The 18029-nt window shown below is 45.3% G+C and overlaps 1 protein-coding gene across 2 annotated transcripts; it reads right to left on the bottom strand.

Moving 5' to 3' along the window:
- Positions 1–10387: 10387 nt before the first annotated feature.
- PFN2 (profilin 2) lies at positions 10388–17481 on the bottom strand. 2 transcript variants are annotated; one of them, XM_039486959.1, is made up of 3 exons: positions 17056–17481; positions 14414–14606; positions 10388–11757 (listed from the first exon to the last, which is right to left on the bottom strand). In XM_039486959.1, the coding sequence occupies exons 1-3, from the start codon at positions 17185–17187 to the stop codon at positions 11660–11662; spliced, it is 423 nt and encodes a 140-aa protein (XP_039342893.1). In that variant the 5' UTR covers positions 17188–17481; the 3' UTR covers positions 10388–11659. The 2 variants fall into 2 exon arrangements, with proteins under 2 accessions (XP_039342893.1, XP_039342892.1); XM_039486958.1 differs by having other exon boundaries at positions 10388–12064; positions 17056–17424.
- Between the last annotated feature and the right edge of the window lie 548 nt (positions 17482–18029).

The raw sequence follows: 18029 nt of genomic DNA, 5'->3' as shown, positions 1-18029 counted from the left end.
TGGACACTGCTCCAGGAGTGGGTCCAGTTTGCCCTCCTGGCTGCAGGGTGGAATTCACCTGGTGATTCTGCCTTTTTGTTCTAATCTAGTTGGTTCTTACCCTGGGCCCATCACTGCTCCAGCGGGACAGTGGTGGCTGGATTGATCATCCTGATCTGGGATTAACATGCCCGGCCTTGGTCCCTGTTCCTGGTACAGAGCCCTTTTCTGTGTGACCATTCCCCATCCTCAAGGTCTCCCCTTAATCTCTTGCGGGGCCCCAGCCATACTTGAGGCTAAATCTAACTAACACAGAAACTGGCACTGTTGAAAACCTCCGATCACTAGCAATAGCTGGAATGTCCAGGGTTGATGCTACTGGTGACTTGGTCCCTCTGAGCTGTGGCCAGCAAGACTGATATAATCAGACACTTAGTGAGGACTATCCATTTCCACTAGAAATATAGACTTGAAGTTTAATGGGATAAATGTCTGCTTTAAACTGATGCACTTTAGTTAGAGGTTTACACACACATGTAGTTACATTAGGGCAAATGTCCTTAAGGTAGTTAGGCCCTTAGACTGCGGAGCATAGTGTGTTCATAACTGGCCACTTGTTCTCGTGAACTTGGGTGTTAGTTCCCATAACTCCCACAGTTCCTATAACACTTACAGCCTCGAGGTTATAAAAGCTGCTCCCTGCCCTGCCCCTACCCTCCCACAAACCAACTAACAACAATAACAAAAAAGTGAGCCTGTTTCCTCTTTATCTCTGCTCTTCCCAGAGGAGGAGAGGCAGCTTTGTCCATGAGAATGCATCCGTTTAAATTCTAATTTATAAGCTCTACCATTGGAAGGCAAATGACTACTGCCACCACCCCTTGCTGAGCTCTCACCCCTCCTAATGGAAGCCAAGACAATGGTGTAGGAGTAGATCATCTGGTGAAAGATTTAGAAAAGCCCTGTGAACCATGCATTGAGCAAACACTGGATGAGATGTGGGAAGGATTATGTGAGGCTGTGCAGAACTGAGCTGGTTGTTAGCTTAATTTAGTGGGTGAAATGTCTCAGCCGAGACATTCCCATACTTTCCCCTCCAGTGTACCCGTGCTTAGAGTTAAAGCAACTCTGCTTGTCAAGTAAGGTGCCACCTCTTTGCTAGACTCTCTGCCATGATGGGGATATGGATAAACAGGGTGGCCCCAATGTTCTGTCCCTCTGTGCTCATGCGACTGTGCCATGTCCCCAAAGCAGGATTCAGCCTTCGGTTTTGCATGGTGGCAGTCTGGTCTGTTAAATGGGAGAATCCAATGGCAGCTTTGCTGACTCCCATGACCTAACTGGAGCTATAAGAAAAGGCCATAGTATAAGTGGGAGCTTAATCCCCCTTCCTAGCCAATGCCTGGATTTAAACTTTTTATTAAAGCTAATGTTAAAAAAATTTATATAATACATAGGTTGAGAAAAGAGTGTATGTACATCTGGGTATAGTGCTTAGATTATCCACAAATACAGAGTTTGTTTTGAAAGTAATTAGATACATATAGTACATAATCAGCAATAACCCAATGTAGGTGAATGAATTTAAGAATACAGTTTAGATAATATTTAGCATCTGTGCATTTGGGTACATTACTCATGAAAAAAGTTATACAGAGAGTTGGTGACGGAAAGCAAAATATATCAATGAGTAAAAACTGTCCCTCAGTAATTGAAATTTAGGATAGGTTGTCCATTTAGAGAAAAAAACGGTCCATCAGGAACATAGCTGAGTTACTTTCCTGACTGCACTTATTACACTACCTTACAGTATGTCCATCGCTGTGCTTCTATACCAGTCCTGCTCAAGCACATCAGACAGTGCAGGATTCTTCCAGTTACATGGGTGTTTCATGGACCCACAGACTGACTACAGTATGAATGCACCAGTCACGTGCCGGAGGACCCAAACACTCATTCCCAGATTCCTGAATGGGGAAATGGCTCAACACCAGAATTTCTTCCATGTCTCTCCCTGTGTGCCCTCAAGTGGACATAGGGAGTGCAGATTAGGTGCTGAGCTGAGCAGAGCCACAGCTGGGGTAGAATTCTTGCCCCAAATTGCCTGTGCTTCTGTAAGGTGTATTGTGCTTTGAACAGAGGCTTGTCTGTCTCTGAACTCCTTGACAGTAAATGGAATGCACTTAATTCCACTCTTGTTAGAATGATTTAAGGGAAGGACACCAGGGCTTATTCTGTCTCATGTCTCACCCACTGCCCTGTAGAAGAGAGAGATTTCCATTCCTAGCCTGGAGCACAGCAGCCCTTCACAGGAAGGGGAAGGAGTGACTTCACCTGCATGGAATCCTTACTGTGAGGAAGGCCCTCTCTTCTGTCTAGAGATAATTAACACTACCAAACAGAAATCTGCATGCAGTATTCATTTCACAGCCATGGATGTGCCTGGGCTTAACAGCAGCATAGCTAATGCTCTCTGGATTCAGAGCACTAACACGGGAGGCTAAGGAAGAGCCAGAACAGATGTCAACAGTCCTATGAAATCTTGGTTGCCAGAAGCTGTATCAGCAGGCAAGGGAGCACTTACACTGCATACTTTTTTAGCTTACACAGTGGTGTTTGAGGAGTTTATGGGGGGAGTGAAGGGTCTATCTATACCGGAACCCCAAATGTGGTGGTTTGTGTCTTCCTATAGCTAACCAATTACCCAGGATGGCCTTTTACTGTAGGTCATCCCTTCTGGGGATTCATGGTCTGCAGAAAGGGGGCCTGGGCTGCTGGGATGCAGAGCAGTATCAGGAAGCCAGTGATCTTGCAGGTTCTGAGGCACTTAACTGAGGTTCTTCCTCGGGCCTGCCCTTTAGGGGATGAGGCTGTTTTCTTCAAGGCAAGTCCCTGTGTTAGTTTTCTTCAGGCATCATCTGGGTCAGTGAGTTGTTTCCTTCAAGCAAGGGAGACTCTTTGGGGTAGGCTCTCGAACTACAGGCCATATAGTGGGATGGTGACTTTCTAGGGCTCAGGTCCACAGCTCAAAAACCAGTTGAACTGGGGTTGGTGAGGCTGTTGCTCTGCACTGCTTTGTCGGGTATCTGTGTCCTTACACGTGCTGCAGGCATATGTGGGTCAGAGGTCACCTGGGGACAGTCTCCTGTTCCTGCAAGAAGGACCATTCCTTCCTAACCAAATTCCACTTGCGGGAGTGTTTAGGAAGGGGCTGTCAGTCTTGGGCTTGACACCAGGAAAGTATTGATCCCAGTGGTTCTGTATAAGGGCCACAACTGTGGGCTATCCATTTGGGTTTGGATGCATCAGAGATCCAGGGCGTATAAGTTCTATGTGTGGCTGCCTGGCGGGATGCTGATACAGGTGGTGAGCCATAAGCACCACAGGTTTTAACCATGTCTGCTTCCTTCCCCAGGTCTATCATACAGAATGTATCAAAGCATGCCTACAGCTGGGGATATGGATTTGTGGGCACAGCACTGTGCATTAGGTTTACAGGAGAATGTGTAATTAAAAAATGATGTTGCAACTGAGCCTCAGGCTGGATGCGATTCTGTCTTGGCACAGCAGATGGGGCATGCACTGGGGTAAGCTCATACCTCTTTTGCATGGGCTGGCACCCCATGAGAATGTGCCTGACATCACTTACGCAGTGAGGGGAGAATGACCTGGGAACGTACTCTGGGCTTCAGGTGATGTGGAAGGCTAAGCAGGATATTGGACTGCTGGTGGGAATGTTTTGTGGCATAGGGATAGCATGGTACTAGCTCACAAACTGCAGTTCACCTACAAAAAGGGTGGACAGAGCCCCAAGGAAGACTAACTGGAAAATATTGATGGGGCTGGAGTCCCACGGTGGCTCAATTATCAGCCCAGGGTGCATATGAACTTTATCGAGAGGATGGAGTGCACTTCCCTTAAACAGGATTGGCTGAACTTCTCGGTTGCCCATGCGGGGGTGGGGGTGGAGGCAGTCGCAGTCAAGCTGATGCTGGCGTCTCTTTGTGGCAGGTGCCCAGAGTAGGAAGTCGCTGACTTGGGCTCCAGCTGCAAAGTGGTAACACAGGGGGCAGCCTGAGGCCATCTCCTTACAAAATGGGGAGGGAGGGAATCATGTCTAACTCCCTGTGAGCAAATATGAACCAGGGGCTGGGGTACTACCCCAATGTGCTTGACGGCAATGCTGACTGGGGGGTCATGGTCCCCTCTTGCTTCAACTCCTGAAAGGGAGAGGTATGCTAGTAGAGGTGCCCACAGACTGTCCTAGTATGGTGATTGGCTGCCCCTGCGCTGGGAGCAGTAAGAAATGGCAAAGGATCAATAGGGTGCCAGTGACCACACTAGGCTGTCCCAGACAGAACTTTGGATATAATTTGACTAATGAAGTTGTGGCCTGCTTAAAATCCATCTGTCCTTGCCTGAGCATACCTTGCGCTCTTTTAAAAAAATTTTAAAAAAAAGACGAGAGATCAGGCAAAGGATATGGAGTGATTATTGGTGAACAAAGGGCAGGAAGGGTTTTTGAAAGAAATGGGTGTGGAGGAGGACAGAAAGAGAATTTAGACAAGTACAACAGAAGGAACAAAAGGGAGCCGGAAGAGGAGATGCAAGTAAGGGCTTGAACAGGAAGTCAAACTTTAGTCTGATGCAATCAAAGGCTGGAAGCCAGTAAAAGGATCCAGGCAGAAGATCCAGTGATAAAGACAGCAACAGTGTTTTTGTTGGACAGGTCAATAATCAAGGTGAGATGATACCAAGTTATGGAGGAAGATTTTTAATAGGGAGAAAAGTGCAGGGAAAGGACACTGAGGCACAAGGGTGGGAGATCAAAAGGGGTACCATCTAATAAAACCGTAATAATGGGGACTTCAACTACTCATAAATAAGCTGGGTCAATATCAAAAGTGGGACAATGTTTTTAGATGCAATTTCTTGATGCCATAATCAATTGCTCCTTAGAGCAAGTTAGTCAAAAATAACCTCTCCTTTCCTCTTCTCTGCTATAGGATTTAGACCAGGGGCAGGCAAACTTCAGGTTTCCAAAATTGTATGGAGGGCAGGTTAGCGGAGGCTGTGCCTCCCCAAACAGCCAGGTGTGATGTGGTGTGGTGTGGTGTGGTGTGGTGTGGCCCTGCCCCCTATTCAATCCCTCCTGCTTCTTGCCTCGCCCCTCCCCCGGGACTCCTGCCCCATCCAACTCTTCTGTTCCATCCCGACAACCCCCGCCACCCCATCCAACCCCTCCTCTCACTCCTGTCTGCTCCCCTGGGACCCCTGCCCCATCTAGCCACCCATTCTCCCTGACTGCCCTCAGGACCCCTGCCTCTGACTGCCCTCCGCTGCCCCATCCAACCCCCCCCCCCTCATTCCTGACTGCCTCCCCGGGACCCCTGCCCCCATTCAATCCCCCTGTTCCCCACCCTCGGACCACCCCAACCCCTATCCACACCCCCATCCCCTGACCTCCACCCTGAACTCCCCTGCCCTCTATCCAATCCCCTCTGCTCCCTGCCCCCTTACCGTGCTGCCTGGAGCACCGGTGGCTGGCGGCACTGCAGCCGTGCCACCCAGAGCGCCAGGACGGGCAGCTGTGCTGCCCGGCTGGAGCCAGCCACGCCACCGCGCAGCACAGAGCACTGGGTCAGGTCGGGTTCTGCAGCTGTGCTGCCCCAGGAGCTTGCAGCCCCGCCTCCCAGAGCATTGCTCCAGCGGCACAGTGAGCTACGGCTGCAGGGGAGGGGGAACAGCAGGGGGCTAGCCTCTCAGGGTAGGAGCTCAGGGGCTGGGCAGGAGGGTCCCGCAGGCCTTTGTCCTAAATAATACACAAGTTACTGCAAGAAACAAGCAGTAGAAGATGAGACAGTAAGTAATTACCAATATAATAAAATGCAGCATCCTTAGGAGAGGAAAGTTACCAAAAAACAAACCTCCAAACCCTAGTATGGTGACATTCAGTTTTAGAAAGGGGGATTTCAAAGCTTGTAAAAATGGCACTGAAGTCAAAAGCAAAGACATTCAAATCCTTTTGGCGTGGACACTATTTAAGGTAACATTTCTCAAAGTGTGAAGCATGCACCCTTAGGAGGCATGAAGGACTAGCCGAAGAGTGGAGTAAAGGAAAGCAAACATTTATAAAGTGAAGTGAGTGCAATCAGTCTGAGTTTGTAGAGAGCTTGAAACGATGGCTCTGGAATTACCCTATTCATTTCACTCGGTGCCAACTCAGATGCCACTTATACTGTAATGTTAACATTAACTATTTCACTGTTCAATGCAACCCAGAAGAGGCACAGCATTACTTAATGAGTAGTGCAGATGTATAAGTTAAGACATTCAGGCCTTTAACAACACATTAGTAGGATTACAGGGAGGGGAGGAGGGACACAACTGGTTCAATTTTCCAGAAAAGAGGGAGGGTTCAGATTTCCAAAGTTTAGGAAACAGATTTAAGGAAACAGTGGAGTCTCAGATGGCATGCATACCTCTGAACAAGGCAAAAAGTAACCCGGTATGGCTAAACAGAAAACTCAAGAGAGATCCTTCAGAAAATGGAAATCAAAGCCTAGCAAAGACAATAAGAGTATAAATTAAGCACAACATGCAAGGAGGAAGTTAGGAAGGCTACACCAGAATCTATAAAGTAAATAGCTAAAGATATGAAAACAAATAATTTTTTTAATTATGGAAGAAAGGCTGTAAGAGTCCATGGTTCTGGTGGACAGCAAGGGATTAAGTGACTAACTAAGAAGCACAAGTCACATTTAGCTTTTCTGTAGCATCCTTCTGTTCATTAATTTTCACTACAGAGGATATTGGAAAGATACCTACTCTTTTCAGTAATAAATGATCTGGCTGAACTACTAATAAAAACTATGAAATTTCCCATTAAAATCAGTGACTATAGTAGGTGTGCGCACGCTAGAAAATTATATACTTATTTAAAAAAAAAAAAAGACAAGACTGGGAGCTATAAGCTAGTAAGATTTATTTCTGTACTTGGCATAATGGTTGGAACAATAATAAATAGAACTATTAAAACATCTAGATTATCATGATAGGATAAGGAGTAAGTAGCAGGCTTCTACCAGGGGAAGTTGTCCCTCTCTAAGGGCTTGGCTACACTTACAAATTTGCAGCGCTGCAGCAGGGTGTGAAAACACACCCTCTGCAGTGCTGCAAATTGCGGCGCTACAAAGCGCCAGTGTAGTCAAAGCCCCAGCGCTGGGAGCCGCGCTCCCAGCGCTGTCCGTTATTCCCTACAGGGAAGTGGAGTACGGACAGCGCTGGGAGAGTTTTCTCCCAGCGCTGGCGCTTTGATTACACTTAGCGCTTCAAAGCGCTGCCGCGGCAGCGCTTTGAAATGCAAGTGTAGCCAAAGCCAAAATGTTCTTTGAACAGTCAATAAAGTGGATAAAGACTGGTCATTTAGAATTTCAGACAGCCTTTAACAAAATTTCTCATGTAGTTATTAATGTTAATTAAAGTACTCATGAGGGGATGAGGAAAAGAACTAATGTATAAGAAACTGAGACAGAAAACAGAAGGAATTAGTCAATTTTTATCATGAAAGTTTAAGCAAGGGGAAGTCATAAGGTTCTGTATAAGGACTGGTGATATTTAAGCTATTTATTAATGATCCAGAAAAAAGGAGCAAGGTAGCAGCAAAGTTTACAGATGATAGTTTAGGTTAGTCAAGACCAAGCTACTCTGGAGGGATCCTAACAAAGTAAAGGATGGAAAACACTATTGCCCATGAAAGTCACCAGAGACAAATGCAAGGTAATGCACAATAGGAGGAGTAATTTGCGCTAAAAATACTCCTTACTAGGTTCTACACTAACATACTAGAAAAAAATTCTAGGTATGTGAATAAACACAAAGACCTCTGCTAAAATTTCAGCATGGATCACAAAAGGAAACAATGGATAATAAGGAATAGGATGAAGAATACTAAAAATAGGCTATGATATAAATGAATGGTATTCCCTCACCTGAAATACTATATTAAATGTTGGTGACCATGTCTCAAAAAACAGCAGAAATTGGAGTTAAGACAAGCAGTGAAACTGGGCATGAAATAGCTTACCTATGCAGAGTGATTGCCACTGAAGTGCAGTAAGAGGGAATGTGATAAAAGGTATACAACATGAATGTTATACAGAAAGTAGATTGAGCACTTTCCTGTACTGTTCTTGTATTATGAGAGGATAAAAGACTGCAAATTTTAACAGAACAAAATATTATTCATACAATGCAAGAGTTACTCTATGGAACTCTTTGCTACAAGACACCATTGAAGTCAAGAGCTTATCAGATTTAAAAACAAACGATTAAACCTGTATATGGATAATGAGAACATCCAGAGTTACAATAGGGGAAAAAAAATAAATGCTGGTGGAGACAATCCCTCAAGCTTCGGGGCATAAACGAGTCTTAGTGATTTTCCCTGCAAGTAGGTTATTCCTTACCTGTCTATTGCAAGGTTTCTTCTGAAAGGTCTGATATTGGCTACTGTCAGATGTTACTTGACTAGATAGACCACAGGACTGATCTAACAGATTGTTTCTTATTTTGGTGCTAAAGGAATACTCCAGACTCAAAACTTTTTTTAAAAGGGAGGGAGGATGTCTTTGCAGCATAGTGGAGTAGATACAAGAGGAAGTGGAACTGAATTAGGAGGAAAGGAGAGATCAATGTTAGCAAGGTAAGAAAAAAAAAGTTAGGCAACAGAGATGCAACATTTTTAGTCAGGTGGCATAAGATATGGGTGTGAGATAAAGATAACAGTGAAAAAAGAAGTGCCCCCTTTGACTAAGGATGGTCATGGGGAAGTTACTACTTAGCCTGATGACAGTACTTGTGGTGTGTAAGCAGCAGGCTCAAAGACTGAACGGAAGGCCGGGGAAGATTGTTTAAGACAAGCAGTAGGACAGGACAGATGAGAAGATTTTTCCAAGCACAGTTTAAGAGGAGCCATCTGGAATCTTAGGGCTTGTCTACACTGGCAATTTACAGCGCTGCAACTTTCTTGCTCAGGGGAGTGAAAAAACACAGCCCTGAGCGCAGCAAGTTTCAGCACAGTAAGGCGCCAATGTAGACAGTGCACCAGCTCTGGGAGTGGTGCTCCCAGCACTGGTAGCTACGCCTCTCATGAAGGGGGTATTTTTTAGAGCGCTGGGAGAGCTCTCTCCCTGCACTCTGCCCTGACCACACAAGCCATGTTAAAGCTTTAGCATTGTCAGTGTAGACTAGCCCTTAGTTAAGATTAGTTTGCCCTTGTTTCCTTTCTTGGACAGGTGTAGCCTATGAAGGAGAAGTTAAGTTTCAAGTGAACTTGCAGAGACAATTCCTATATCCTCAAAGTGCACTATGTTCAGAAGTAGCCATCATGCCCAGTACCAATGTAGCTGGTGTCCTGAGGACTGGCTGGCAGAATTTGTGCACAGCGATCAGTCAAGACCATGTGAAAGACTTGCAGGGTTTGAAGCTGGTTAACTAGCTGGGTGCTAAACTGTTTGACATGTTTTCTCTAAGAGCAGTGTGGATTTGTACAGAGGGTTAGCTCTTATACTAATGGATACATTAGTACAGCACTGGTCACATCCAGCCTGTTTTAAAGGAGTGTAAGGTTGCAAAAAGTGTTTATGCATTCACATACCATTGAAGAGGCTTGGGTAGACAATGTTTAAACAGCATGCCTAACAGTAAAGAGAAACTGCCATGAGATCTGCTGGATTAGTGAAGTTAATAACACTAGTTTCCCTTAGTTAAAGTATCCCCTTCTACCATACAAGACTTTTAAGAAGCAAACATGAAGACTATTAGAGCTCTTGCTATGACTTAAGCTCAATAAGTGGCTAACTCAGTTTAGTGTTCTAAACAGTCATCTTTACAGCAAAAGGGCTAGTACATCAGTACAGTAATGCTGTTCCACAAGTTTATAATTCCTGCAGAGCTGAATTACATTTTGAGAAACACAAACACAAAGTTAGTGTAGTAAGCTACACGATGAAGTATATTGCTTCAGAAAAGTCTGGTGCATAAAAAAGTTACAAGAGTCTGATTTTATTTGGTTGGAATAAATTTATTTCGTCTGTAAACAAGGTGTTTAATAGTTATGGCATTTTTTGAAATGCATATTAAATCAGATGAGTTAGACTGTATCCCAGATGTAAAAGTGCAGGGAAAGAAATGGACAAACCAGCAACAAGAATTTGTTTAAATCTGTACATTATCCACAAGGCCCAAATAATAGAAGCAAATACTAGAATGTCCCTAAAGTAGTGCCATTCAAAGGAAATCCTTATAGTCAGTTAAAATCCATCTCACAATAGCAACAGTTCATTTTTTTTAAAACAATAGTATGGCACAGAATACATATTAAAAAATTCATCACAAGACAGCCAAGTCAGTTATTCCAACCAATACCATCTCCCATTTATTCTTTTGTATACAGAGTTCTGCAGTTCTCTTTAAATGAACATACAAGTTTGTACCGTGCTTGAATGGACAATTTGGTTACACATTTTAGATGACTAGTGCATGAGGCAGTTTACTCCACAATCTCTGCAGCAAGGGTGCGGCAGGCCAAATGACTATTTCAAATTTGAAACGGTATCATTTTAACAATTTTAAACTTATGAACTACCATCCCTCACACAAACATTGGTATTAAAGCAGCATGTTTCTTTACATTATCAGTTAGATCTGCCAGAAAGATTGGAGTATAGGCTACCAGTATATAGCTGAAGGTGGCAGTTTTCCACAATGACCCTGTAGTTTCATATAAAACCCCAAGCTGCAAATTAAAAATTGGTCCTATGGAAAACTGAAATCGGACACACTCCAGATGGTTATGTTGGGATATCTAATGTCCATAATGGCAGCTTTTTATAATTCAACTACAGAACTGGAGCTGGCAAAAAAAAAAAAAGTGCCTGAGCTATTGCAGTGATGGAATGTCCCTAGGTATTCATTCAGGACAGTGGTTGTAAGATCATGAAGAAAATGCATCTACATCTTTTGATAGTTTTGCAGTTGCACCCATTAAGCAGTGTGTGCTTCAGACACTATGAAGAGTTTTGTAAGTTTGCAGTGAAGTGCAACAACAAAACTAATGAAACACAATAGCTTTTGAGCGCAAATTGGTTAAACAAACCAGGCACTGTATAAAAATAGGTGGAAGCAAACAAAATGTGGATGAAAGAGTAGACAGGGAGAGAAGTAAAGATATGCATGCACTTCCCCCCCAACCATGCTCTACAAAAGGAAGACTAAATGAGCTGTGTAATTGCTCAAAGTGCTGAAGAGACATTGATCAAATTAGATTGTACAATCGGCACCTTGTTTAGTGTTTAAATTGTTTTAGTTGTCAATATAGTATTAACTGCTAAGACAAAGCAAAGCCTAGACTTGGCATTCTCCCCCTCCTAAAACATTTTTCAAGGTATCATGCATATCATTTTTATGCTGCAAAAATGGTGCCAGATACGGGACTTGGTTACATACAGTGGTTAACATACAAATGAACACGAGGGTAACTGGAATCATGATATTAGAAAAAAATGGATAAATAAAAAAAACAAAAAACATAAAACAACTACCATCTACAGTCTGGTAGCACAGTGAACATAACTGGTTGGTGATGAAGACAGTTGCTAGGTGGATGGGGAGAGGCTGCTTAGATGTCAGACCTCCTCAGGTATAAAGCCAGTTCATATGCTTTCTTGTTCAGTGTCCCTCCATGGACACCTTCCTTTCCCATAACTATAACCAATGCTGGAGTACACAATGAAACAAAACAGAAATGAACAGAATTAAAGAAAAAAACACCTTTCCCCACCAACAAAGGGATACAAAGGAGACACAGGTTCATACCCCATCATCCTGCATTGCTAATAAAGTTTCCAGAATGTAAGGTTTAAAGCTCACTGCCAGGAAAGTTTAATAGCAATTTTCCCCCTAATACTTAACAGTCTGCCTAGCAACTAGAACCCAGAGTCTCTCAAGTATTTTGCCATTGAGTATGCCTTCTTATTCAATCCGCCTCCATGGACCCCTTCTTTGCCCATTACAAAGACCAAGACTGAAAGAGAAAAGAAAAAAAAAAGAGGTTTTAAAGGAGTGTGTTAGGCAAGGAAATAATGCAAGTTTTAATCAGATATTGCAATGAGTACACAAATTCAAGTTTTAATGGTTGGATATTAAGCTGGCTTTACAAGAGCTTTCTAAAGTACAGATGTAGACAGGGTTGGGAGAGAGTAGCCTCTATGACTTCAAAGATGGAGAAGTTGTGTGCTAGCCATAAGACTTTTCAAAAAACCTGAACATAATCTGTAACTTCCATTTTAAAGATAAAATGTATCATGGTGCATGTTACCATCTGACCTCTCTGACCAGGAAACCCTGGGTACATCTTATAAGGTAGACAAAGTAATGATGTAAAAAGGAGAGGGTAGCAATGTCAGTACACACAGGAGATTCTAGTATTTTTAGACTAGAGATTAAGTTCAGAGTGGTAATGGGTACATTCCAACTTTATCAAGTGTGTTTTGTTTGGCAGTTTATTAGTAAACTTTAAGTAACTTTTAAGTAGAAGTCTGTATTTATGACACTACTGTAAGAGTAAAGCAACAACTCAGTTCTGGGTGAAATGTTGAGTCCCTCCTTCCATTATAGTGCAATTAACTTTTTGTATGGAGTAAAGTAATTCTGAGCTGATTTTAAATCTAGTTTCCCCTTTCCCTCCACAGTAAGTTGACTACAAAAATAACAATGTTGCTTTACTGGGAAGAGTTTCCTACAGAACTGTAGTCAATAGAACATTACATGTCATGAGGCTTTACGTGCTAACTGCCACCAGATGTCACTAGAATGGAGTACATGTAAACTTGGAAGGATTAGATTTTTGTAAAGTTGGTAAATGTCTATTTCACCATCCACACAAGCCAGTGAAATACAATTTCCATCAATAAATGAAATTTACAGATAGACAAACAAATATTATTTAAGAATGAATTAAGAGTTTGATATGAGCATATTTTCTTTGTATATTTTGATGTGATGTTGACAATTTGCGTTTTAACATTTATAATGCTAATTTTTTGAATCTACTAACATTAAATAATTCTGTCTCCCCTCATTGTGTGACCCTCCCATAATTTTACACAACTGAAAACATTTAAATCAACTGAAAAAATGCTTCAAAGTAAACAATGAAATTATAAAAAATAAAAATCAAATTATGCCAAGAATAACTACATGTTACAAATTTTGCTTCACAAGAACACTGGCTCGTTTTAATTGTGCTTTGAATTAGGAATGGTGAGACAGGCATCACTGCAACATAGATACATTTTGCCTATGTGCGGGTATACAGAAGAACATCACTAAGACCAGATTATAAGGGGACATATCTTAAATAATGTAAACTTCAAAATCACTATAGTAAACAATTATCTAGACAGGGATACTATTTTCCTCATAAGGAAGAGAATTAGTTACAGTCATGGCCCAAGCAGCACAGAAATCTTTACCTATTCCATTTGACTGTATTGTTAAAATACTTGTAACATCTCCATAGCCTATGTAAAAATACACAATACGGCAGTGTCTCTGTAGCTATATTTTGTTTATACATTGACCTTGGTCCCTAACATACTCAGTCTACAACAGCTAACAACAGAATGCCTAGATAATGTCTTGGATGTCCTCATGTTGCTTGTACCCAGTGTTTTGAGAGAAGTTTCTTTTGGAATGGAGTCTAGCTCCTTGCAAGTACGGTGTATTTTATAGAAGCTTAGATGAAAAGCACAAGTAGTTAGACAAGCTTTATATAAATAGCCTGCAGCTATCCAATTGGACAGCATTCATTGCCTCAGAATCAGACTTCCAAGGTTCTCAACAGGTAATTGTAAAGAGTTAGTGTAAAACTTATGATTCAAAATAGGTAGTTCCATACAAGAAATTCAAGTCTTTGTGGAAGAAATTTTAGTAGAAGTCACTTTAGAGCAAGTTTATGCTGAACAAGATATTTCAATAGGATATAACAACATCCACCATCATTATGACCCTATGCTTTGGACTCCAAACATTTTAACTGCAATATACCTAGCGCAAATGAGTGATAAACTACATTTAATCCAACTGATACACAGGCTACACTAGCTGTTAAAATCTGTAGGCACAAGTAACCATTTGATAAATATAGTTAAATCCCAAACTGTGGTCATTCATCTAGGACTGCTAGATATGGAGCTAGTCCTGGAAAATAGATGGACCACAATTACACCAAGGTTGCACTGGGGAAATTAAAAAAAAAAATGTATGCAGATTAATGTAAGTAATTTAATTATTAGAGCCCAGTTTTGAAGGTTGCAGTCTTGTTTTGCTAGTTTAAATTTCTGGGGGGAAAAAAAAAAAAGTGATAGCTTACCTCGACCAGCTCTGCCTACAGCAACATTGTATGTTGGCTCGCCACCATGACTCTTTGTCCTGATGTCCATTGTGCATTCACTATCAACATACAGGCTATCTCTGATCACAGAGCACTTCTTTGCACCAAGAGTCAGACCGTTGGTGAAGAAACCCTCTCGGTCTTTTCCTACAATCATATCTATTTCTATGGGCTGTTAAAAAAGAAATTCAGTGTTATATAGCAAGCTCTCACAACTACCTTTCACAGAAGACATTGGATTTCATGTACTTTAAATGAAATAGCTTACAGATTAATTTCCACTCAAAAGAGACTTGTCACCAGCAAAAAGATTTGAAAGGGACACTCAAGCTTCTCCTAAAACAAGACACTTTGGAATCGAGTGTTTTGTTATTCACAGCTATATTTTAATTAATTTAGTACCATTTTCCGTGAACACAAGCGCTGTTTTGAGATATTTCAAATATAAAGTTATAGATTAAGTCTGCAATACTGGAAAGACCTAGAAGTTGGATTCCAGTAAGTCGTCTTTTTGAAGAAGGCAATGTGACATCATCAGGCATTTTGCTAACCATTTATTTTAGTAAGTGAATGAATCAGATTTTTGCTACTTGATAACGAGGTACCAAAAAACCTTCAGGACCGTGTCTAGATAACAATGATGCAGGTGTGTTCCCCAGTCCCATCTGTCTTAACAACAATTGGTGGGATAGTAAACTCCTCCCAGGTCAGCAGCCACAGGTCTTTGAAAGACCAAATAACAACTATGTTTCTAATGCAAAATGTAGCCAAACTGATGATGCACAACAATGTTCAACTCTGTACTTTTCTAGGCAAGGAATGTTACATAATATGCCTAAATTTCAATGACTCAGACAGTAAACTCCGATACATAAAGCCATAGCTCCAGCAAACACATAGGTCTCTCAGTACCCTAAAAAGTGGGGGAGGGGATCACAATGCTAAAGTGACCCCTCTGTGCACAGGGAAATCGTGTGGTCTAGTCCCTGCAGGAGCCAAGACAGATTGCATTTAGAAAGGGGTCAGGCCACATTAACCCCCCACACCTTTCACCCACAAAGTCTGTGCCCCCTTCCATGGGGGAGTCTCTGTGCAGCACTGCTTTCAGGATGGAGGAGGAGGTGGGGTGGGGTGAAGGCAAGACAGGAGCAATGTGCTTCCTAACAGTAAGAAAGCAAGTAAGGAGATGGGAGGCGTTGCCCTCCAGAACTGCACAGTCATAGCAGGCCCTGGCCATTTCCAATCACACACCGGGACTCTGCCAGGCCACATCTTAGCAAGGCACAAAGACACCTGGGGGAGGGGACTCGGTCAGCAGCTGGAAATCCTCAGGGCACTACTAAATTAACCATCTTCAGGAAGGGCAGGACTGGTTTCCCCAGTGGAGAGGTGGCCTGTATGGCTACTCCCCACTGACATCACATCCTATGAAGGGGTATGATGAGGAGGGGGTGCTGCTGTGGCCATGCAATGAGATCACTTAACTATGGAGGTGGGAGGAGAAAGCTTTTATGCAGGAGAGCTGCCTTTGCATACCAAGGCTACCAGCAAAGAGGGACCTAAGGAGAAAAAGGAGAACTGGCAAGCACAGGAGCAACATTGGGGGACGGGGCACAAATCCAACACGAGCCAAGCCCTCCTCTCCCCAGAGAAAGCAGTAGCCCCAAATTCCCGTGCATTAGACAGAGATCTACAGGATGGATTTGCAAGGGGAAGGTGCATCAGTCTGCAGCAAAACGTGCATCATAACACAAGGTTATAATCAAAACATGCTATTCACCACCACCCACCAATATAGGTATGGCCTAAAAGAGCTCCCAGTTTAAATAAGTGTTCCCTGATCCTTAAAGGTTTCCAAACCCTTCCCCCGGGAACAGGGCCCTTCCTTCGGAAGATCTGTGCCGTGGGTGAGAAGGGGGCTGTGCTGCAGGAACAGGGATGATTAATACCTCCGAGGAGGACAGACGGGGAGGAAAGGACAGAGAGAAGGGAGGGGAGGGGGAGAAAAAAAAATCAATGGCAGTGCGCCATCTTGGAGATGAAAAACATGAAGCCAGCGGCGAGGATTCACGAAAGCCTCCTACGCCGGGTACGTAAGTCTGTCCGCAGCAAGGGGGCCTGGGCGCAGGGAACCCTACGCCAAGTCTCCCCCGTGCCCGGCCTTTCTCGCCTCCTCCCTCCGCCGCATTGCCGGCTCCGGCTCAGCCCGCGCGGGCAGCTCCCAGCAGCCCGGCGCCGCGGCCCGAGCACCCCGAGCGGGGGTGGCGAGCCGGGCCCGTCCCCGCTGCCCTCGCCCGGCGCTCACATGACGGTCCCCGCTGACCGCCAGGCTCGGCGCTGCCGGGAAAGCGCCAGACAAAAACCAGCAGCGCCCTGGGGAGCTCCCGGCCCCTCACGCCGCCCGAGCTGCGCCCCACACGGCCGGGGGGTGGGGGGGCTGCGGTGGGTGCAGCTGGCGGGGGCGGGACCCCCACTGGCCGCTGGGCTGCTGCCGGCGGGCGTCAGGAGCACCCGGCGGCGGCTCTTTGCTGCATCAGCCCCCTCCCCCAGGCCGGGCTAGAGCCGAGCCGGGCCGGGCCGGGCGGGAGGCTCGCAGCCGGCGCGGGGGCCGCGGCCCTTACCGTGATGCTCTGGAAGATGCCCCCGGCCGTCGCGGCCCAGACGTACTTGGCGTCGCAGTAGCCGACAATGGCGGCCTCCTGGCAGCAGCCATCGCACATCAGGTTGTCCACGTAGCTCTGCCAGCCGGCCATCGTCTTCGCCTGGCGCAGTCGGGCGGAGGAGCGGAGGGCGGCGGCGGCGGTCTCACAGGCGCGCGCGAAGCGGCAGCCGAGCCCTGCAGCGAGCAGCGCGCGCCCGGCCGGCCACGGGGAGAGGAGAGGAGAGGGGGCGGGGCCGCCACCGCCGCGCTGTTGCTGCTCCCCCTCCCCTCGGCCGCGTCTCTCCGAGCCGCCGCCGCAGCAGCAGGAACAGCGGACGGGGGAGGGGTGGGGTAGAACGCGGATCCTTCCGCCGCGGGACGGACCCGGCGGAGGGATACTGTGGGGAGGGGGCCGGCAGGCTGCTGATGCAGGGAGCCGGGGAGGTTGACGCCGGCGGGCGGTGGCGACTCGTGGCAGCTGCCTGCAAAGCGCGGGGGTGGGGGCGCCTGTCCCCTCGTGCGCTCTGCCTGGCGCGGCTCGCGACCCCTGAGCAGCCCGCCCAGCCTGCGAGGAGGAGAGTCAGTGCGGGTGGCGGCTCGGATCGCCCAGCTCCCCGGGCAGCGGTTTCCACTTCCCCCCTGCGCGGGGTGATAGATGGCGAGCCGGGCACCTGTGCTGCAAACGGGTGGCAAAGGAGGAGAGAAGAGCCTGGCCGTGGCACTGATTGCGGCACTGGGGGGGTTGCTCTGCGGTCTCTCTCTAGGAGAGATGAGCCTTGCCCGGGAGGCAGCAGGCATCGGTGTCTCGAGCGTTATCTCTGTTACTGGCCAGACCTTTCAGGCTAGACAACAAACCTGCCTGGAATCCCAAACGTGCTTGTTGGGATTACGGACCAGATTCTTGTTTCAGCTGTTAACCTCGTGCGTATGAGTAACTGCGCTGCATCACTCCAG

The sequence above is a fragment of the Mauremys reevesii genome, linkage group 9, assembly GCF_016161935.1.
Source record: "Mauremys reevesii isolate NIE-2019 linkage group 9, ASM1616193v1, whole genome shotgun sequence".
Taxonomy (NCBI): Eukaryota; Metazoa; Chordata; order Testudines; family Geoemydidae; genus Mauremys; species Mauremys reevesii.
This window is presented reverse-complemented; position numbering and strand designations above follow the sequence as displayed.